At 47.6% G+C, this 24,285-nt stretch overlaps 1 protein-coding gene across 1 annotated transcript in view; it reads left to right on the top strand.

Moving 5' to 3' along the window:
• The window catches only part of CLTRN (collectrin, amino acid transport regulator), a 159,218-nt gene that overhangs the window by 82,023 nt on the left and 52,910 nt on the right, over positions 1 to 24,285 (top strand). Inside the window, exon 4 of the mRNA XM_086934341.1 lies at positions 16,942 to 17,055. Coding sequence (XP_086790467.1) covers positions 16,942 to 17,055 — 114 coding nt within the window. The remainder of the gene's footprint in view (positions 1 to 16,941; positions 17,056 to 24,285) is intronic.

Here is a 24,285-nt window from a genome sequence, read left to right as displayed (position 1 = left end):
AGGGACCGTCAATATTGAAAGAGAATTAATTCCCCAACTTAAAATGCCCCCTGGTGCGTTTGCAGAGGGGGAACAGATTTCCCTTGAATACTGGGGGTCCCTGGGGGCAACTAGCCCACCAGGTACCTCCAGTATGCGCCAGGGAGCTGCGTTGCAGAGAGGTGTTCTGAGGCCACGCCCCTTTTTACACCTCTCTGAAACACAGCTCTGTGGCGCTTACTGGAGGCCTTTCTATTTTTTTATTTTTTTATTTATTCATTTGAACTTTTGGGAGGGGGTCGCGAGCTCCTAAACTATTCTAGAATAGATGACTTTCTCTGTATCAGCACACCTAGGGCGTCATTTATGGGATTTAGGGTAGCGCAGAAAGGCACCTTGCTGCGCTGCCCTACGCCAAAGTGAAAGGGCAGGAATGCAGCACACATAGAAAGAGGAAAAAACTTTGGGAGGCGTATGGATTTGGGGCTTCACTATGTTTACATGATTTTGTAAATCTGGGGCAGCATTAAAATCCTTGGGTGTTGCATGGAGAAACCCACTGCAGTGCCCATGGAACGCTTACCGGGTTCAGAGTTAGGCAACGCTGCGATTTGCACCGCGTTGCCTTACTCTACAATGATGAGGCCACTCAAAACCACACAGGGTGGCTTTGCTTCATAAATTTGATTCAGAGCCCTGCATCATGCATGTACCACTTTACGTGATGTAAAAGTATTGAAAACTCTCATAAATAAGCTACCCGGTATCTTATCCTCTTGTAGGTCATCAAGCACTTTGGCATGCAAGAACGTACCATTATTTAGAGACAGTTGAGCAGGTGAGAGAGTCTTTGTAGTGACTTATGTTGTACGAAAAAAAAAATTCTCTCATCCTAACAATCGTTTTATATTACTGCTAAAGTGCGCTTTAGTGCAGAAGGCGGCCGCACACTGCCCTTCCGGTGTAACAGCGGGGTCAGGCAATGCTGTATTTTAGCTCCTTTTTTGTTTTCCTTATATATTAATAACTTGGACATGGAATTATGCAAACTAGGAGCGGCCTCGCCCCAGATAGGTTCTTGCCCTGTTCCCGTTTTGTTGTACGCGGACGACGCGGTGCTGTTAGCCCGCACCCCGAAGGCCCTGCAGAAGTTGATTGATGAGTTTGTCAGTTTCATGTCCTCACTTAATTTACATGCAAACTTGGAGAAATCCTATGTAATGTCAGCAGGGGCTAAAGCCTGTACAAATTACGTATATAAGATAGGCCTCCATAAAATAGGCAGGGTTCAGTCCTTTACTTATCTGGGCCTATTGTTTGACGGGTTACTTAATTTCAATCTGTTAGTTGCCAAACATTGCTCTAAACTTGTGGCCGCCACAGTGGTAATAATGAATTACGGGCGGAAGATGGGACGGTGGTCACCGGAACAAGTGATGAACCTCTATAGATCTATCTGTTGTTCCAAAGTGACCTATGGGGCCGAAGAGTGGGGGTGTGTAAACACCGAAAAGATACAAGTTGAAGAAAATAAACACCTCAGAAAGGTGTTGAAAACCCCGAAATGCACATCGGCCCTCATTGTCCACGAGGAACTAGGGGCCCCATTAGGATGGCGGGCGGGCATTGCCCGCCCGCCATCCTGTCGGATATTGGGACCGCCCGCCCTAAGGGCGGGGGTCCCGAACACACCATTAGGATGTGCCCGCCACAGTGGCGGGCACATCCTGTATTTTTAGTATTGTGGCGGGCGGAGCTCCCTGCTCCGCCCGCCACAATACTAAAAATGCTGTGCAGCATTTACATAATCAAAGCGGCAGGCACCGCGCGGTGCCTACCGCTTTGATTATGTAAATGCAGGGGGGTACCACAGGTACCCCCTGTGTGCCACCCCCCTTTGGCCTTCACTCTGGGAGCCCACAGGGGGCTCCCAGAGTGAACACTGCATGCCTCTCCGTGGCGGCAATGCCGCCACGGAAAGGCATTGTAAAATGCCCATTGTAATATTGCGGGCGGTGTCTGACAGACACCGCCTGCATGTTACTCGTTTTCCGCCCCGGCCGCAAGGCGACCGGGGCGGAAAAGTGGCGGGCGGTGTTTTGCTCCGCCGTGGTCCCCCCCGCCATTCTAATATGGCGGGGGGGAATACAGGGAAGGATGGCGGGCGGATTTCCCCCGCCAGGCTGGCGGTGGCTACCGCCAGCCTGGCGGGGGCAATTCGCCCGCCATCCAAATGGGGCCCTAGGTGTGGAGTTTATTGCAGATTTAATAAAGGTCAGACCACTTTTAGCCTGGGTGAAGATTTGGATTAATGATGAGGCAGCGTTTAGCAGGCAAATCATTTTAGATTGCCTGAAAAGAGATAAGGGAATGAGTATCCTGTGGCTTAGATATGTAAAGTCTACGCTGGAGGACATGGGCTGCTTGAACCTTTTCGATAACCCAGAAGAAATCACCGCCCATGACAAAGTGAGAGTGAAAAATATATTTAGGGAGCGGGCTGTGGCTCACAGGGCGTGCAGAGAAGAATCGAAAGTAACAGTCCGGGCCTACAGAGCGCTTAAAACAGAAGGGGGGATGGAACCCTACTTAGCACTACTTTATAATGCCCAAGAAAGATTTTATATGACTCGGTTTAGGCTCAATCTTTTACATCATACCCTGGCAAATCCTGCAGGTTTTACACATACGGTTGAGCAGAAGGGTACCTGCGGCTGCGACAATAGGTCTCCGCAGGATACCCATCATTTTGTATTATTATGTTCATTTTATTCTGTTCCAAGGCGTAAATCTTTAGTGGGCATTTTAAAACAGTCAAAGTTTAAATGTGCCAAGCTTGCTTTGTTGTTCTTACAAAAGGCCAATGACCCCCACACGCTGTTTTGTATAATGAATTTTATCAAGATTGCTGTAAGGTTGAGGACCTCAATGGGAAAATGAGTATATATAGAGACGAATTGTATATGTATGGGACCCTTGAAACGTATTTTAATGTGTGAACTATTTTATGTACTTTTATGGTATTTTTTAAATACTGAATAAAGTTCATTGACTTGACTTGACTTGACCTAGTTTTACAGTTTACTATACTCTGCCAAAAAATATCAACGCTGGTCAGATTCCAAACGTACCCTCAATGTTATCAATATTACAATACACAATTCCACTTGATATAACCCATAAACTGAGGACCAAGTCGCAATATTTGATGACGGCAAAGAATGCCTTCGGTTTACACTAACATTGAAGCTTTTGATATGACAGGGAAGGGAAGGAGACTCTGAAAAGGAAATGTACTTTGTTACACATACTATGGGTGGCTTGATTATGAGTGGGTCGCTGTTTTTCCATCCCGTGCATAAACCACTGTTTACCCAGGGGTTGGAATTATGAGTTTGGCTGTATTTAACACATTCTGTAATTATCGGATGCTTTAAGTCCCTCAACCTTTGTTAAGTTTCAGCAGGTCAAACCTGTCAAAATTTAACAGGGCAGATTTTGTTGCATTAACCATCAAAATCCACATGTTATTCCCCAGATACTCGTAATAGGTACTATTTATTGCACCTGATAAATAACGTAACATGTGGTATTGGTATTAATCAGGTACAATAAATAGCACCTACACTCGCAATCAGGGCAATAAATACTGCACACAAATTAACAAATGTATACTGGAACACAGGTGGAAATGCCTGTTGTGACCCCACTAAAGTGCCTCAAAACCAACACAGGCATATTAAAGAAAGGTCCCACAAGATGTCCCAACGATAACTTAAACCTTTAACGATCTCAACTAAAGCAAGCTCTGAACCCTAAAAGCACAATTCTACCCCCTCACCGGGTCGAACACAACATGAGAATTACATTTAATTAAATCCCTTCAAGATAATTATACCTTTCAATGACATACACCATATTCTTATTTACTAAAAACAATTTATACATCAATAAAGCTTTCATTTTTCAAAATAGAGTAGTATGCAAATCTCTCTTTTATTTTTAACTTGGCTTCAAATAACCACTGTACCTAGTAATTAAGATCAATGCCCACCCAAATTTGCAAACTAAATCCCCAGCTCAAGACGTTCTTGCGAAACAAAGCAAAATCTATTATACTGGTGGTGGCCATTTTTGTAGAGTGCCAGGGGACTTAGTGTGATTCTTACAGATTAACACTGCAACTCCTGTGGTGGGGACTTGCCACTCACCTGGTAGCACCCACAAACTGTGAATTCCATTTTCCATTTTTTTGCATTTATATTGCGCATAAATCACCCGAAGCAAGGAACCTCTTGACCCTCACCCCCAAAAGAGCGAGGGCAGCTCATATGTCTAGAAAAGCCAGGATTTTAGCTGTCTCCGGAACTTCACATGGTCAGGCTCTAGCCTGATCTGAATGGGAAGAAAATTCCAGGCTTCTGGGGCGGTTTTACTGAAAGCTCTGTCACCGTTTCTGACTGTCCGAACTCTGGGTACAGAGAGAAGGGCCTTGCTGGAAGATCGTAGCGTTCTGGCTGGAACGTGGGTCTTGAGCTTGTACTCAAAATAGGACGGTCCATGACCATTAACCGATTTATGGACTAGGCAGCATAGTTTAAACTTTATGCGTTTTTGAATGGGCAGCCAATGCAGAGTCTGAAGGCAAGGGACTGAGAGGGAGCGAGGGGGTAAATCAAGTACTAGCCTGGCGGCCGTATTCTGGAGGACCTGCAGTCGATTTAGAAGTGTTGAATTGATGGCTGAAAAGAAAACATTTCCATAGTCTAGCCTGTTAACAATAGGTCCCTGAATTAGGGGCATGCGTGCTGAGAGTGGGATCCATTTGAATATCTTCCTTAAACTGTGCATCAAACCGTAACTGCTACCCACGGTTTTTCTGATGTGCTCAGACATGGTTAGCATATCATCGATAATCACTCCAAGATTCCTGACAAAGGACTTGGGGGCTGGGCAGGGACCGAGGGATGCTGGCCACCAGTCTGGCGACCAGATTTTGTCGGCTTTACCGAACAATATGACCTCGGTCTTTCCTGCATTCATCATGAGGTAGTTCCTGGTCATCCATTCCTGTATGTCGACCATACAGTTTTTGAACCTCCTTTTGATGTCGTCAGGGTTCTGATTGATGTTGATAAGGATTTGAGTATCGTCGGCATAGGATACGGTTCCAAAACCATGTGCTCTGATGACCTTTGCCAAAGGGGAGACATATAAATTAAAAAGGGTCAAGCTCAATATGGATCCCTGCGGAACACCCTTATCGTTATCATAGTAAATGGAAGAGTGCGAGCCTATCTGGACCCTGGACCTCCTGTTACCTAAATAGCTTGTCAGCCATTGAAGTGCGGCCCCCTCGACACCAACCTCTGCAAGGCGATCTAATAGAACGCGATGCGAGATGGTGTCGAAGGCCGCAGACAGGCCCAACAAGATCAAAATAGCCGATTGTTTAGAGTCCAAAATCAGTCTGATATTGTCCACTACCTCCAACAGGGCCGTTTCAGTGCTGTGGGATGCCCTGAAGCCGGACTGGGAAGGGTCGAGGACTTTGTTGGACTCAAGGTAGATGACAAGCTGTTTATTTATTAGGGCCTCCATAATTTTTCCAAATAGTGGAAGAAGGGAGATTGGTCAATAATTGACAGGTTGATCTGGGTCAGCTGATGGCATTTTTAAAATAGGCCGTATTACTGCCTCCTTCCAGTGCTTGGGGACGGAACTATGAAGTAGGGATTGATTGAGGATAATGGTTAGGACAGGGATCAGTGCCGGTGAGATTTTGGATAGAACTTGCGGAAAGGCAGGGTCTCATGGGGCTCCAGACTTCATTTTCAGCAAGGTTTGGTCCACCTCTTTTTCTGAGAAAGGTGAAAACTCTCTTAACTTGGCAGTCTGATGGTTGGAGTCATTGCCACTATTGACGTCTGGGACAGCAGTCTGATCAATTGTCGTCGACTGGGGGAAGCATTTGTTGATGTCATTAACTTTCTCATGGAAGTAAGAGGCTACAGATTCTACCCACTCCTTGGTATCGGGGGGTACCAGCTGAGAACCTGATGGATTTGTGAATTCCTTAACAATGTTAAAAAGTTCTCTTTGTGAGTTGGCTGCTGACGTGATCCTATTACCTAGGTAGATTTTTTTTGCCTCGGCTATTTCCTTCATATACTGCTGGTGTGTAGCTTTATAGGTTTCCCTATCTTGGACACTTTTTGTGTGTCGCCATTTCCTTTCTGCCACCCTGGTAAAGAATTTTATTTGCTTCAGGTCTGGCGTAAACCATGGTGAGTTCTTTGGGGGTTTAAATACGCGTGCAGGGGCGATGTCATCCAATGCAAGAGTGATTGCCGATTCAAATTTCATGGCAGCTAGGCTAGGGTTGGTGTTTTTACAGATGGTAGGAGGAGTGAAGTGGGCGGCAAAGGCGTCCATGGTGATCTTATTTCATGGCCTGCTCTTTTTTGGTTTGGTCGGGCAGGTTGCCAGGGCTTGTATGCCATTGATGGCAAATTGTATGATAAAATGGTCGGACCAAAAGACTGGGTAGATCTGTGTGATCACAACCTTTGGGGAGTTGGTGCAGACAAGGTCAAGAATATGGCCAGCTATGTGGGTTGGGCCTGTTGGGAGTAGGCGTAGCAGTAGGGCATCCAGGTTGGTAATTAGGTCTATGGTTTGAGGATCGAGGGCTTGCTCGAGATGGTAGTTGAAATCTCCTAGCAAGAGAAAGTTTCCTGTGGCGAGGGCATAGGGCGCTATTGCTTCCACCAGTTTTTCCGGGAAATGGGTCTTGGACCCAGGGGGCCTATAGATAAGGGCTATCTTCCATGATTCTTTATTGCCCACGGTCATAGTGGCAATGAGCATCTCGCCCCAACTTTCGAGGGAGGAGTCGTTTATATGGATTTTCATAGATGCCTTGTGGATTATAGCCTTTCCACCCCCCTTTTTTATGCCAGCGCGGTCAAGCCTATGTATTGTATACGCGGGGGGCAGAGCTACTGCAATGTCAGGTGCTGATGACTCCTGGAGCCAGGTTTCCGTTACGAACAAGGCATCTGGTTTGACTGAGTCCAGGAGCGCCCAGATTTGTAATGAGTGCTTAGCCATAGATCTTGCATTGCAGTATAAACAGACTAGGTTAGTTTGGGGCTTGGAGGCGCGGTCAGTTTGACGGGATTTTTGTATTGGTAACTTGGTTATCGCTGGTTTTAGTTGGGAGCTGGAGAGCCGGGCTGTTGGTAGAGGTCGTTTGACTGGATTGAAGCTGTGTAGTTCTACGTTTGTGTATCTGATGATGCCTATTTCACAGTGCTGACCATGGGGGCGAATTAGCAGAGTCGACGGACAGGCAGGGTCCCTGGCGTCTGGAGTCGTCCGGGAGCGGACGGGTGCAGACGGGCTTGCCTTTGGCGCGCCGCCGGCGCGCTGCTGCGCGCGTCCGCTCGGCGCACTTGGTTTTGTAGGTCCAGTGGGCGGGACCGCAAGCGTGGGGCTTGTTTCAGGGAGAGCGGCACTGCCAAGATGGTGTGATCCCCTCCGCACAAACGGCACAAGCCGCGACAGAACAGGGGGCACCACAGCACAGGTAAGTAGCTGACAGTAATATCACAGTGCAACAAAAAACGTTCTTAGTCAACGATGTGCAAAATGAAAATTTTAGCAGCAGGAAAAATTAGAGCTATGTAGCAGCGAGATTAAAAGTTAAAAAGATGGTTTCCCTTTCTACAATAAAAACATGAGCAGCCTCGATCCTTAGAGTCGGATCTGAAGGTTTCTAGCCTTCTGGTGGTGCCCATCCTCATCTAGGCATCACCAACAATATTTTACAATGAATTTAAACCCACCACTGAAGCTCATGGGGTGACTTTGTCAACCAAAAATATTTGTTTCGCCCTGTGACATGTCGGGGTCTGTAAATATCATATATATATATATATATATATATATATATATATATATATATATATATATATATATATATATATATATATATATATATATATATATATATATATATATTCACTGAAAAAAACATAGGTTTCAGCCACGTTCTAGTTAGGAATTAGCATTTAAAAAACCTTAGAAATTCACTGAAAAAACCATAGGTTTCACACATGTTATAGTTAGCTGGACATTTCACTCATACAAAACCATTGAAATTCCCCTGTTATAGTTAGTTCAGCTAACTATAACTTGCGCGCCCGCAATGCACTGCTGATGACGTCACATATTACATCCCTCATGACATGGTCAGTGACATCACTGATGACATCTCAAATGACCTCACTGATGGCACTAGCTCCCCTTGCATACTGGGATCCCTGGGGGCCAACTAGCCCACCAGGAACCTCCAGTATGCACCAGGGGGCTGCGTTGCAGAGAGGTGTAATGAGGCCTTGCCCCTTTTTACACCTCTCAGCAACGCAGCCCCCTGGCGCGTTTGCAGAGGGGGAACTAATTCCCCTTGCATACTGGGGGTCCCTGGGGGCCAACTTGCCCACCAGGACCTCCAGTATGAGCCAGGGGACTGCATTGCAGAGAGGTGTAATGAGGCCACGCCCCTTTTTACACCTCTCTGCAACGCAGCCCCCTGGCACGTTTGCAGAGGGGGAACTAATTCCCCTTGCATACTGGAGGTCCCTGGGGGCCAACTAGCCCACAAGGAACCTCCAGCATGCGCCCAGAAGGTACAGAGTATAGTACAGAGTACCGTACAGAGTACTGTACTTTGTACCCTGAAATTTAAAAAAATAAATAAAATGTTTTGCCTTGGGGGTCCTAGTGGGACCCCTGAGCAGGCCTAGGGGGTCAGGGTGTTTCTACCCTGCCCCCTTTGCATGTTTTGCATGTTTGTTTCACTGCTTTTTTGTGCCTCGGTTCTAGCGAGGCACAAGATGGCTGCCAAAACTTCCTGGTTTGGAGTGTTGACAGCCAATTAGCATGAAGCTCGTGCTCGGGAAGGTACAGAGTACAGTACCGAGTACAGTACTTCATCTTTAGATATATCTATGATTTTACTTTTGATTTTCTCGGGAACTACTGAACAGATTTACACCATTTAAAAAAAAGGGTAATCTGCGAACCGAACTCTACCTTTTTGCAAAATTTGGTGTAATTTAGTTCAGCCGTTCAAGTTGTTGCCCTGGCTAAAGGTCCCTATGGAAAATTTCATGGGGAAAACATGTTTTGGGACCCCCTTTTTTCTCAGCCCCAGCTTCACGAATCACCCCCAAACCTTCAGGGAAGGAGCGGAGCGGAGCAGGCCATTTTCTTGGAGAATTTTGTGTGTATTCGTCGACCAGCGCCAAAGTTATTCCAAATAGAATGTTGTGGATTTCCTATGGAAACTAGGTCCTAACTATAACTACCTATTGGCGACCGCCAGTAGTTAATATATATATTTTAATTCAGATTTCTCGCATTCCTTGGGTGTGACACTTGTGCACTTTTCTTTGGGCACAGGCAGGCAAACTCCATTCCTACCCAACACACTCTGGTAAGGAGTCGGCTGTGTTTGTTCCTCTCCTTCTTCCACCTGCAGTGCAGATGGGTGGCAACTGTGGTCGTGCTCCCATTTTTCATTAGACATAGGCACAGGGAGCCAACACAGGGTCACGCTGTTCTTCCCCACAGCTCTGACTCTCTCTGGGAAACAAGTTCAAAGGGCTCTTCCGAAGTTGGATCCCAGAGCACTGGCCCTCCTTGGGGCTGAATAGCAGTCCCATCTGGGTCATTACGGCTGAGTGTGATGGCGCACTAGGTTGGCCCTCCACATGGGGATGTAATTTGGGAACCTCTGAACAGTGTATTCATTTTCTAGGAGGATTCAATTTAGACTTTCTGGCCTCTAAAATGTTGGCAATATCTTGATGGGGCGTTTTTTTCTAGCTGGTTCCCATTCTGTTGAGGGAGAGCCCAAGGACATGCCCTCCTCCCCCTTTAACTCCTGATATGTAACTGTTTAGCTGTTCCAGCACACAACTGCCTCATCCCAGCAGCAGAAAGCATCACTGAACCCAAGACCTGCTCTTCTGCCTAGGTTCCTGGTAACCTTCTTGGCCTGGGGTCTTTGTTTAGCAGCACCTGAAGGTTAAACTGGCTGTCTGCACTCCCCAGGTTCCACACCCTCCTAACAAGTGTCAGGGCCACTAATTATCCAGGAGGAGTCATAGGATGGCCTACCATTTGCACCCTCCACAAGACAGTCCCTATATGTTTCAGGGGCACCCTCTACTCCAATGCCCCCAGAGGGTCCACCTTCTAATGTGTTCCAGATGCAGTGGGGAGGCTAATTCCACTTGCTCTTGTTGTAAAAGTCCAATAGAGTCCCTAGAAGTACAAACCTGGAGTCCTTTCCATGCAAGGGTTCATCAGGAGGCTGATCTTTCTTCTCAGAGTATTGTCCTTGTGCAGGGGTTTGAAAGTGAAGGTGGAGTGTTCTAAAAGGTGGGCATCTCTACCACATCATTCCTCCACACTTCATCCGTCCACTGCACAGTATGTAGGAATTTTCCAATACAGCTAATTTAAGAATTGCTAATCCTCTGCACACGTATGGTAATAACAAAAGTAAATGGTATATTTATAAATCACAATACGTTTTTCTTGTGCATTTCAAGGTTGTTTATTTCGGGTCTTCTGTAAGCGAAGTCCATTCTGCACTTCACTTTTTCTGATTCTTAGTCAACACGTGTTTCGTCGCTGTTACATGGGATTACCCCGCAACTTCTTCAAGCCTATCATCTTTATCTCGAGGGTTCTTATTTTCGGTGATAATTCCAAACCAAAGGTTTTCTGCTTGTTATTTTTATGTTCTGATGGATGCCAAAATTGTGGTCATTAATGTGGGAGTTCTCTGTGAACCCTGTGCCCCCCAACTGAATATGGGCTGACAGTGTGTATATCAGAATATAATTATCAGAAATTAAGTTGGACAGAATATCTTATACGCAATGCTCTTTACAGAAGCATTGGCCCGTTCAGTTGAAATTTGTCTATTATTATCTCAAATGGGATACATTTTTTGTAGACAATATTTTTTTATGCTATTGTAGTAACATACCTGTGAGAAAGTGGGTTCTGACCAACTTTTGGACCTCTGTTTTTTTGTTTTTTACCTTTTCTGTAAGTAAATGCCATTATTATTATTATTATTATTATTTATTTTTATAGAGCGCGATAGTCACCCGGAGGTATCCCAGCGCTGAGGAACCCTGAATTCACCAAACAGCGGGGCAAGAGACTGAGAAAGGAAGAAAGGGAGGATGAAAGATCAGAGACAGGGGGGGGGTGCACAGGTTAAGGGAAGAGATGGGTTTTTAACAGCTTCCTGAAGCGCAGGTATTGAGGTTCAAGTCGTAGGTTGCGAGGAAGAGAATTCCAAAGGCGGGAGGCTTGTACCGAGAAACGTCTTCCTCCTGTTCGGGTTTTCCTGAATCTTGGGGTGTTGATAAGGTTTTCTGCATTGGAACGGAGGGATCTGGAGTTTCTGTAGGGGGTGACAAAATTACTGAGAACAGGAGGACCTTGGTTATGCAGCGTTTTGTGGACGAGACATAGGGCCTTAAATTTGACTCTCTCCCTTATGGGGAGCCAGTGATTAATTGAGTCTTAATCACTGTAAGCTTCTGGTCGCATGTAATTGAGTACTAACCGTTAACCAATGGAGCCTGCCTTCTAAAAAACGTCCACTGCAACACAGCTGGGGTAGGAGGTTCTGTGCTGGTTTCAAGCGAACATGTATTCACATTGCTTGCACACGGGTCGGTGAGTGGGACTACTATCTAACTCAGCTTGGTCTCTGCCCACAATTAGCCTATCACAGATTTGACCATGAGTAAATTGTTCATGGCCTATGCAGGTCTTATACTTTAACTGGGCATGCAATATAAATTATCCCCATTTAGATTACTGTGTGAGTCTATAGTGCATTACTGTGAGGCTGTAGTGCTTCACCATATTCTCAATGTAGGTGACAGTAGCACCAAAACATTAAGTTTACTTTGGCTTAAAACAGAGAAAAGAATAGAGGGTCAATGGGACCACTGCTCGCTGGTAAAAAATATTTTTATTTACATTCTCAAAGGGGAAGGGGTCTCCATGTGACGCCTTTGCGAATGGTTTACCCCAGTGTTAAACTGGTGGTAAAGCCTTACTGTTATGCGACCAGAATTCGGTCGGAAAACAGTGATACAGATCATACCAATTTGGTATTTGGAAGGGACATCCTAAACACACCCCTGCCAAACACAGAATTGCAAATGCAAAATTCGAATCGCATTCTGAATTTTGTACATTTAAAAAAAGCAGCCCACTCCCAGACCGCCAAAGTCATAATAAGACCATTAGTCATTGATTGCTATGATGGCTGTGGTAGTGAATCTTTCTCTTTCAATGTCCCCATTCCTGCTTGACTCAGCACATGTGTATTATGTATAGATGTTTTTTACTGTACTCTTATGATCTTATATTGTAAGCATCAAATAAAGTAAATTGACTGACTCAGCACATGATTCAATAATATCTAACAGGGGAAAATGTTTGCTACACGCTATGCTTGCCTCCATGGGGCTATGGGCTTGTGGAGCAGTATTAGGTCCGTTCCTTCATCCCTACCTTACCCCTGATAAATTGTTAATCAAGGGTGGTATAGGGCAATTAGTTTTGAAGTTAGATGCCTCATTTCTGAAAATATTGTGCACATATTAAGGGCTTTCTGATCGGTTTTGTGGTACAAGCTTCTCCAGATTCAGGTTGTCTGTTTCCCTTAGGGTTCAGATTTCTGATGAGTGTTTAGCAGGCTTTTATTGATCTGACTGTGGCCTGAGTGATGTTTACTGCCTTCCTTTTACTCATCTGTACTTTCTAAAACTATGTTCGAGGGAGGAAGCACTGGCGCTTTCCCAATAATAATATTCATCTGCTTCAGTGTTTAACTGGCAAACCTAAGACATCAAGTTTATGCGCAGCCTTAAAGATTATTTGTTCTCTAAGACATATTAAGAATGTCCAAGAATCTTGTACAGTGGCAAAAGTCTCACCAATTCAAAAAGATGCCAGGGAAAATGGGGCCAAGGGGATGGCCCAGCCAAGCCTCCTCTGGGCTCCTCTGGATGCAGATGGGCATGTGCCTTGGCCGGGCTTCGCTGGTGCACGGTACATACGTTCTGCGCAGCACCTTTGTTGGGGCCTGTCTCCTCCTCTCTGCAGCATGTGTTCCTGGCATGAGGCTTCGTTGGACTTGTAGTCCCCAGCCCCATTCCAGGGTGTCCTTTGCAGCAGGACTATCATGGGCGTGATGCAGCATTTTGGATGAATCCTCTTACTATTGGTCCTCTGATGGACCTTTCTTTCCGACTGCGAGGTGGTGGGACTTAATATTACATCAATCAAACTTCAATTAACAGGGTATCCCATTTGCTACACAAAAAGAACCAGGAACCAGTGACTGCCGCTAAGAAGGTTTCTTACAAGTTATAATCAAGTTAAGGGACCCACCTCTCAGCACGATGCTGTAAAGATACAGATTAACACCTAGGAAACCCAATCTTCTAAAGACATTTAGCAGTACCAGTACAAAACAACCAAGGAGCTCAGTCACAGCAATACAAATGATTAGCAGTAGTATCTGATGCTCAGGGAAGAGTCTCAGATTTTCTTGTCTATACATATGTAAATCTAGAATCACCTAAATTAGAGTTCAAGCTAAGAGAATGGTTTTGAACCTAAAGGATCATAAAATCCAGGAAACTGCAGTACATTTGACAAAAAATCTAAGAACGTACAGGAAATGGGAAAAAGAAATATATGAAGTAAGGGAAGTTGTCAGTATTGTAGAAGCTTGGTCAAGTCTTCTTGAGTCTGGGAAGTAAGGGCCCGATGTAGGTCGCCAATTACCGGTCAGTAACGGCCGATTTCCGCCGTTACCGACCGGTATTTGGGAATGAACATGTAGGTTGCATTTAATTCACAGAATCGGTATATTCACTGATTCGGTAAATTTACCGATTCTGGAAAATACTGAATCGGTAAATTTACTGAATCGGTAAATACAGATGTAGGTGGCACTAAAAACAGTGCCACAGGCCATTACCGATTCGTTATTTACCATGTAATACTATTACATGGTAAATAACGAATTTCAGTGTACATTCACATCTGTGCATGTACACCTGTGCCATGTGGCACACAGACATGCCCTAAGGGCATGTATGTGTGCCACATGGCACACAAGCCAGTAACAGGGGGGCAACAGGGTCTCAAAGTGACACCCTGTCCCCCTTGCAAATTCGGTATTTTTACTGATTCTGTAATTACAGAATCGGTATTTGCCATTGATTCCTATGGGCATTGAAGCCCATAGGAATCAATGGCAAATACCGATTCTGTAATTACAGAATATGTAATTACCGAATCTTACCGATTCGGTACTTTTACCGATTTTTTTTCCTACATAGCAATTACCGATTAGTAAATACCGAATCGGTAAAATTTGGTATTTACCATTCGGTAATTTGCTATTACCTACATCTAGGCCTAAGTGTTTGCCTAAGCTACACTCAGGAAGAATTAAAGGGAATAAGCATAGAGGTCTAAACCTCTCAAAGTCGAAGGAAAAGTGCACCCAAAAGGTCTGGAAAGGTTCTGCAAGCGTTCTGAAGTGATCTGACACAAGGGTCTCTTTACAAACACCTCCATGTACGCATCATCAGGGGTTCCATTGTCCTTTTCCATTCTCACATTGTAGACTGCAAAATTAGAAAATGATTCCACACTACACACAGTAATTTATTCATCCTTTTGCTACCAGGCCACGTTATAAAAGATGCTGAATAGACCTTTCAGTTAACGCTCTGGCGCTCCATGTTCTTTTGTCAAGGTCATCTTCTCAGGCTCTCCCTTCTAGCACTAACTAACAATGCGTGTAAATATCTGCAAGAAAGTCATGTTAGCAGAAAATGGAAAACAGTATTTTATGCGGCATGGAACTACTGTAGGCCTTCTTAGGACAGCTAGCGTTTTAAAGCAAGAAGAGTATGCCTTTAATGTGCATGTGCACTTTCAAACACAAATAAATGTGAAATGGCAGTACATTAGATTCATATTACATGTGGCATACAGTAAAATCGTTTGATAATCGTTTTTAAATAAGGCTTACAAATACATTTAAATGTGCACACATTACATAAACTTCTGTTGTTTCTAGAGTATTCACATTTTACGTATGTGAGGATGGTTTCTATTCAACCATCTAAACACTAAATGTCATTTAATATATTAGGGCACACATTATGTAATTCGATTTAGTTTTATAATGAGTACATGTCTACTAAGTAAGGATGGTTTATTCATCAAGTCTGCAAAGGATATCATTTAATACAGTTAATGCTCACAATATAAATGCATTTGCTTATCCTACAGTGAAGGCACTCTAGTAATAAATGTCAAGGGCAACCCTTATTTTAATGTTGTTAGACCACATGAGAAACATGTGCTAAGTGCACGTTTGTGTTATGTAATTGTGACGTGTAAAGGTGTAGTCAGTTTTGCGTTGCACCAGGCACTTTATAGTGCTTGTTGGGGCCGGCCTGGTCCACCTCCCTGCAATATGCGGCCTAACACAAGGGTTAGTGGGACTTAACAATCTTATAACAGTCCAGTGTTACATAAATACATATAATGTATATGTCACTTTGATTAAGGGCCTTCTTATGACTTTGGCCGTCTCACAACGGACGGTGCTGTCAGCCTCCAGAATAGGACTTCAATCCTGGTCTGGCGGGCAATCCTCCAGCGGTCCCACAGTGGCGGTCTGTTAGGATCATAAAAGATCATAACATGCAGACTGCTGCTGTCAGAGCGCCAACTGGACCTTCCTGCACGGTGTTCCATATATGCCACACCATGCAGGAACTGGGGGTACAAATCCTGCATTCACCCCTGGGCCCAGGAGTAGCAAGGGGCCACTTGCTTGCCATTAAAGGGGCATTGGACAGGCAACTCCTAATATGCTCGGCAGTGCTCCTGACCGCTGTGCCACTGCCATAGGATTCTGGATCCCTGGTAGACGCAGCGATCCTGTGGCGGTCCGACCGCCACACTCCTAATACTACTGACGGTCCCGCAGTGCGGTTGTGGTCGGACCGCCACCATGAATATGGTGGTCCTATTGACCGCTGTAACCGAAAAAAGGCCCTAGTGTTGAGTTGTGACTTTGCACTCTTCTATTTGAGCTATATAGCAATACTAATGCATGTAATATTATATGTTGTCCTATATGTTTAGGCTTTTTAAACAAAATTATATATAAACTGTCTGTGGCGACCAAAATAAATGCACATTTGGAGTGGTGTTGCTCACTGGTTAGAAGCGGCAGACCCGTAAGCAGAGAACGGCCCGTGACCAGAGTTCAATTCCCGATGCGGCAGGGTCGTGGACCAAGGTCAAAAACGGACTCGATAATTCTCGCCTCAGTGCCTGCTCTAACCTGGGAACACACTCGGCAACTCTGGGCATTAAGCTTGCCTCATCTCTACAACGGCCCCCCACAGACGCTGGGGATGCCTGGTTTCACCTTGGAGATACCCAGAAAGGTAGCATCTCACAGGGAAAATCAGGACGGGTTCCCCAGCGGTCTTCAGCGCCAGGATACTCCATGGAGTCGCAGTGCGCTTTACAAGTACACCCACATTTACATTTACATTAATGAAATGAATTGTGAATTTTTGGATTATAGTTTACAGGGACAAATGCCCAAATATTAAGGTAGACCATGGTGCTTTCTTTTCTTTACAGCCTCTAAGTAAATGTTAGATTCTCCATTGATGTGTTTAACATGATGGCACACTATATCAATAGACTCCTGAAAATGAAAAGCAATGCTGTAGCACTGTCCGTGCCACAATATGGAAAAATATATATTGTTGATTTTTTTTTTCTTTTCTTATTTGTTTATAGTGCCTCCAGTGTGGAGCTCTGCAATACTACCAAAAGAATTTCATTTTGGTTCGTGGTCATAAACACAACAGATTCCTCAGTTGTGCCTGAATCTAAAGTTGAAATGGCAATACGGTAATCTGTTTTACCTGTACTTTTTGCAAACAAAAGTTATACATTTCTGCTCCTCTACAGCACTGTTTGTTATAAAATATGCTGGATATAAAAATATTTCAGATTGTCACTGGGACTGCCAAGAATGCCACTACAATTAAATTGTTCAGGGCCGGACTGGGGACAGCAACCAGCCCTGGCAGATTGCTGCTCAACCGGCCACTGGGAGGGGTTTGGGGTGCCAGGGAGAAGCACGCTTCCGCTTTTGTTACAGGGGGCCGATATTGCAGCAATGCAGCACAACTGGCCCCCTGTAACAAAATCAGCCTCCACGGTGTAGTGCGGTTAGCACTCTAGCAGACGCACGTACGCATCCACGCATCCGCAGGCCAGGCGTGGCCTGCGGGGTCCAATAAAAGAAGGACGCGCGCTCGGGCACGTCACTTCCGAATGAGACGAGTGTGTGGTTTGCTGGCTGATGCTCCGCACTTCCACCCCTGCGCACGTGGCCATGCTGGTCGCGTAGGCCTACCCACACACCCTCACTACATTGGCGACGAGGGTGGGATACCAACCCTCGCTCCCTTCATCGGGTGGTACCATCGACACCAACCCGCGGTGCCTACCGCGAGGAGACCAACGTACCCTCATTCTGGCGGGTCCGCCCCAGTGACCCGAGGTTGCCTGACTCACACCGAGGCAACACCACAGGTTTTGTCGACCCACTAACATTCGAGCACAACCGCCATGGCGGACGAGGTAGCGGCACCAGTCATCAACATCCCGTTCCAGCATGCTGCCGCTGGAGTGCTGCCGCCGTTCAGCGAAGCGAGTGACCCATCCACAGCATCACCCCGGTGGAAGGTGTGGCTAGAGAGACTCGAAAATTACTTCGTGGTCACCAGAGAAACGGACGACGCGGTGAAACGATCGCTGCTCCTTCACTACGCGGGGGACGAGGTGTTCCGACTCTTCAAACACCTACCCAATTCGGCAGGAGTAACCACGTATGCTGCTGCGGTCACCGCACTGAACAACCACTTTGACCCACAACTGAACGTAGACTTCGAAGTCTTTAAACTGGGACAAGCCCGCCAACGAGAAGGTGAATCGATGGATCAATTCCACACTCGGGTCCGGGAACTGGCCAGTTCCACGGACGAAGACCAACCCAAGGCCATCAGGCGCCAACTAATACAAGGGTGTCGGGACAAAACGCTAAGAGGCCACATCCTAAGAAAGCCCGGGATCTCGCTCGAAGACATCCTTGTCTTGGCCAGAGCCCATGAACTGTCAGATGCCAGGGCCACGGCCATGGAACAAGCGCTGCATAAAGTTCCCGCCAAACCGGAAACGACCAAGAGTGAGCGGGCTGACGCAGTACGGGCACGACCACGTGGCCCAGGAAGAAAAGGAGCCCGGCGAGATGCACCACAGGGCCGGTGCAGATATTGTGGACACGAACCCCATGCGGCCAGAGACTGTCCTGCCCAAGGCCAAGTCTGCGGGAACTGCGGAATCCCAAATCATTTTGCAGCGGTTTGCCGCCGGAGGAACAAACCTCCAAACTCACAGAAATCATGGACAACTGCCAAAGCGGTCCGCCAACTATCTATAGCAGAATCACCCCCGGGGAGGACAGACAAATTCCTACCAACGTCGCAGGTTGAGTCAGACTCCGAGGACGAGGAGGAGGCGTATGTGGTCTCTTTCGCCAGGGAACTGAAAATCAGACGAAGGCCGCAGCCAACATGTGTGATCCACGTGGGTGAGAGCGAAGTGAAGGCCATCATTGATACAGGGGCCACCGTCAATGTCATGGGCCTACAAGAATTCAACAAGCTGCGCCCTCGCCCGGAAGTCTTAAACTCCAAGACCAAGATTTTTGCGTATGTTGCCGACACCCCACTTCCCCTAAAAGGGAAAATAATCACACCAATACGGGCTGACGACGTGGAAGTAACCGCAACGATCCACATCATTGATCGAGAGGCCGACACCCTAATAAGCAGCCACACGGCGGAGGACCTAAAGCTCATTGCTTTTGCCAACCACATACGGAACCACCAGGTAGAAGAACTTCTGGAACGCTTCCCCGAGCTGTTCAAAGGCCTTGGGTGCATCAAATGTGCCCCGATCAAGTTGCACATCGACAAGACCGTCACCCCCACCGCTCTCCGCCATCGGAGAATACCATTCCACCTGCGGCCATTGGTGGAGAAAGAACTGGTGAAACTCGAGAAATTGGGGGTCATCGAAAAGGTAACCGGGCCCACCCCGTGGGTGTCGCCCATGGTCATCGTCGAAAAACCCAAGCAGCCGGGCGAGGTCCGGCTATGCGTAGATATGAGACTACCGAACGCGGCAATCAAGCGGGAAAGACACCTGACCCCGACGATGGATGACATCATAGCCGACGTGAATGGCTTGAAGTGGTTTTCCAAAATCGACCTTAATGCAGGATACCATCAACTGCCACTCGCTGAAGAGTGCCGTTTCATAACCACATTCAGCACCCACCTGGGCCTCCGGAGGTACAAGCGACTCAACTTCGGAATATCCTCGGCCGCCGAGGTGTTTCAAAACACCATCAGGGAGCTGCTCTCAGGACTGCCAGGAGTCATCAATGTGAGCGACGACATCCTCATACACTCAGCCACGGCCTCCGAACATTACAAACACTTGCGGGATGTGTTGAAGAGACTCAGCACACATGGAGCGACACTCCACAAGGAGAAATGCCAATTCTTCCAGCCCTCGATCGAGTTCTTTGGCTACGTGTTCAACCAGGAGGGAGTCCAGATTGACCCACGAAAGTCAAAGTCCATCAAGGACGCCCCAGCACCCCAGTCGCCCACAGAAGTGAGGAGCTTCCTCGGAATGGCCACCTACTGCGGCCGTTTCATCCCAGGACTGGCCACACGCAGTGAGCCTCTCCGAGCGTTGACGAAGGCAGATGCCGCATGGACCTGGGGCCCCAGAGAACAAGAAGCATTCCGGAGAATAAAAGAAGCGCTTCTAGAGAACGCCACCCTCTCATACTTCGACCCGACCAAGCGGACTGAGGTAATCGTGGATGCCAGCCCCGTGGGGCTTGGGGCAGTCTTGACACAAGAACATGAACCAGGAAAATGGACCGCCCTAGCATTCGCAAGCAAAGCCCTAACACCCACCGAGGCCCGATATGCCCAGATTGAGCGCGAAGCGCTAGCTATCAAGTGGGCCTGTGGACACTTCCACCTTTACCTACACGGACAAGCATTCGTCATGGTCACAGATCATCAACCGTTGGTGCCACTCTTCAAAGGCACTGCCCCCCATCCACCGCCACGAATCGAGAGATGGGTGATACAGCTCCAGACCTACGACATGGAGGTCATCTACAGGCCCGGAGCCAAAAACCCAGCCGACTACTTGTCACGGCACCCGCTGCCGCGAGAACTGGCAACCACTGACGAGGAGTGTGATGGCTATGTTCAGTGGGTGGCTCTCACATCATGCCCCCAGTGTATGACTCTAGAGGAAATCAAGGAGGCAGCCACAGAAGACCTCCCCTACATGCGGTCACTCCAGGCGGTGCAAGAGGGGTCCTGGACGGATTATCTCAGGCCTCCCCCGAGCTGGTCGGCGGCAGACAAGGAAACCCTCACCAAGTACTGGCAGATCCGCCATGAACTCAGTGCCACAGAGGAGGGCACACTACTTAGGGGGACGCGCCTCGTGATACCAAGGCAACTCAGACATCGGGCCACCCAACTGGCACATGGAGGCCACCAAGGGGTCACCAAGATGAAGGCGCGCATGCGCGAGAAGGTGTGGTTCCCCGCACTAGAAAGCACCGTGGACGAATATGTCAAGAACTGCATGCCCTGCCAGTTAACCAGCGATCCGGAACGACCAGTCCCCGTCATCACGGAGGATGCCTGCACCACTCCATGGGAAAAGGTCAGTGTGGATTTTGGAAGCTTCCCCGGTGAGGGACACACTCTAGTGGTCATAGACTCTTATTCCAAATATCCCCTTGTAGAGAAAGTGCCATCCACGGCTTTTGCCCATGTGGGGCCAGCACTTGAGAAGATGTTCTCCCTATTCGGCCTGCCCGGTGAACTTAAAAGCGACAATGGCCTTCCCTTCCAGGGGGCGGAGTTTGCCACCTTCATGGCGACGCGAGGCATCACCCACCGGCGCATCACTCCCCAGTGGCCACAAGCCAACGGGGAGGTGGAGCGGTTTATGCGTACACTTAACAAAATGTTCAGGATCGCAGTGGTCGAAGAGGCCGACCCCGAGCAGAGACTGCACGAATTCCTGAGGGAGTACCGTGGAACGCCCCACTGCACCACGCTGAGAAGCCCGTGGTCGCTGATGTTTCAAGGCCAACGTAGGGACCTCCTCCCTGTGCCGCCGGGGCAAAGGCGGGAAGATAAGGAACCGGATGAGATGCAGGAACTTGCACAAAGACGCCGACGCAGGAACAACATGCGGGCGAGCAGCCGCCGCAGGGCTACCCCAAGGCAGCTACATCGAGGGGACAGGGTCATCATCAAGAATCGACGACCCGGGGGGAAGTTTCGGACTTTCTATGAACCAGGACCGTGGACGGTCACTAACACGAAGGGCACCATGGTGACCGCCAACAAGGAGGGAGAAGAAGTATCAAGGAACTCATCATGGTTCAAGGTAATCACTCCAGCCGGCAGTGCAAGTGCTGAAACACAGGAGGACACCCCCGAAACGCCCGGAGCGACAGCACCAGAAGTGGTGAGTGGCTCTGCAGCAGACGGCGGGGGCCTCACACCAGAACCTGAAGCGCCAATACCCTCCACCCCCGTCTGGAGCCAGGCCCACCACAGGGATCGAGGCTCAGGCCGCACGCCTCGTTACAGTCTGAGGCCCAACCCCCGCCCCAACCAGAAACTCAATGACTATGTCTGCCACCTGAGCTCCTGAACTCTGCAGCAGAGGAGCACGCAAGTACCTGTCATCATTGTATGTTTCATTTCATGAACAGTTTATTGAACATTTGAAATTGTTGAAAGTTGGATAGAGATGTAGTGCGGTTAGCACTCTAGCAGACGCACGTACGCATCCACGCATCCGCAGGCCAGGCGTGGCCTGCGGGGTCCAATAAAAGAAGGACGCGCGCTCGGGCACGTCACTTCCGAATGAGACGAGTGTGTGGTTTGCTGGCTGATGCTCCGCGCTTCCACCCCTGCGCACGTGGCCATGCTGGTCGCGTAGGCCTACCCACACACCCTCACTACACACGGGTACAACACCGGCCCCACCCCTCCGGCCCACCAGCCCACCGGGGAAACGCCCGGTGTCCCCACCGGCCAGTCTGGCCCTGGTTACATTGTTATCAAACCTTTTCTGGCTTTTAGTAATATATGATGCACTATGTGATTTATCATTTGCAAACCCTGCGGATTGCTAAATTAACAGGATTTGTGACTGCCACATTACTTATTCTTATGTTCCAAACACGTTTTGAAATGTGTATTTTTTTTCCATATTGCAAAATAGGTTTAGAACATACACGTTTTTCTGAATCACAAAATGCGCCTAGAACATGAGAAAAAGGGACTTAACAGCCGCCACATCTCTAATTTTCAGTGCCCCCTGTGCAACAAAACATGGTCTGGGCCTGTGCATGCAAAGACACCTACGAAAAGAAACACAGACGCAGCTTTCATGCAGTTAGTCCACTTTACTTCATCTCCATACGTTTTTAAGTCGTTTCGTGTGCCAGAACGTTACATTTATTTTACTATGTACAGGCCATTGCTTTCCCACGCCCCACAACATTATCACTCTGACGCTGCACATTACTGTCATTTCAAATTTTACTGATGTCACACAGAACCATTTTGATCAGACTATTATTTTGTTGCATGCTGCAAACTAGCGTTTTGTCATCAAAAACACTTTAAATTGAAGTGTTACTGGCCTAAAGGCAATTTGTGTATGCCTTTACTGCAAATCCCCAACAGAAAACTAGGAGGAGCAGTCAGCACAGTACATATTTCAAAATATACCAGGGGGCAGATTTACAAGCCCCTTGCGCCAATTTCGCGTCACTTTTAATTTGGGAAAAGTGACGCAAAAGTGGTGCAAGTGGCTTGTAAATCTGCCCCCAGATGTTTTAGCGGTGCGGCAAATTGATAGGTGGTGGGCCGAGGGGCTCCATGTACTTTGCAGGGGGATCCCTCAAGTTTTGTAATGCCACTGGCCATTAAGTGCCTGATTTAGAGTTCTGCGGACGGTAACTCTGACACAAACATGGCAGATATCCTGCCCTCAGTATTCCAAAGCGGTACAAAAGGGGGTGGTGATGGACGGAGCAAACACTCACACCCAGTCAACAGATCTGGGTTTAATCCATCACCGTTCTTTAGCCCACTCTGCCACCCCAGTTCAGACATGGCCATATGCAAATCAGTCTGACCCTGTGCCTCATGGAAACAGTCCAGCCCGAACTGCCAAGCCATGCCTTCCCTGGATCGGATTCAAGCTTCCTAGGACCGGTTTTGGCATTACAGCCGTCTTCAGCCAGGCTTGCTTGAATCCAGTGGCAAAGTTAGCAAGGGACTCACGTCTGAGCATACCCTGCCAATTTATGGCGAACAAAGCAGGTACAAAGGGGGTGGTGATGGACGGAGCATCTAAACCAATCAAACACTCACACCCAGTCAACTAATCTGAGTTTAATCCATCACCGTTCTTTAGCCTACTCTGCCACCCCAGATCAGAGATAGCCATATGCAAATCAGTCTGACCTTGTGCCTCATGGGAACAGTCCAGCCCGAACTGCCAAGCCATGCCTTCCCAGGACCGGATTCAAGCTTCCTAGGACCGGTTTCTGGCATTGCAGCCGTCTTCAGCCAGGCTTGCTTGAATCCAGTCGCAAAGTGAGCAAGGGACTCACGTCTGAGCATACCCTGCCAACTTATGGCAAACAAAGCGCTACAAAAGGGGGTGGTGATGGACGGAGCATCTGAACCAATCAAACACTCACACCCAGTCAACAGATCTGGGTTTAATCCATTACCTTTCTTTAGCCCACTCTGCCACCCCAGTTCAGACATGGCCATATGAAAATCAGTCTGACCCTGTGCCTCATGGGAACAGTCCAGCCCGAACGGCCAAGCCATGCCTTCCCTGGACCGGATTCAAGCTTCCTAGGACCGGTTTCTGGCATTACAGCCGTCTTCAGCCAGGCTTGCTTGAATCCAGTGGCAAAGTTAGCAA

The sequence above is a fragment of the Lissotriton vulgaris genome, chromosome 8 (genome assembly GCF_964263255.1).
Source record: "Lissotriton vulgaris chromosome 8, aLisVul1.2, whole genome shotgun sequence".
Classification (NCBI taxonomy): Eukaryota; Metazoa; Chordata; class Amphibia; order Caudata; family Salamandridae; genus Lissotriton; species Lissotriton vulgaris.
The sequence above is the reverse complement of the archived record's forward strand: the minus strand, read 5'-3'. Positions and strand labels throughout refer to the sequence as shown.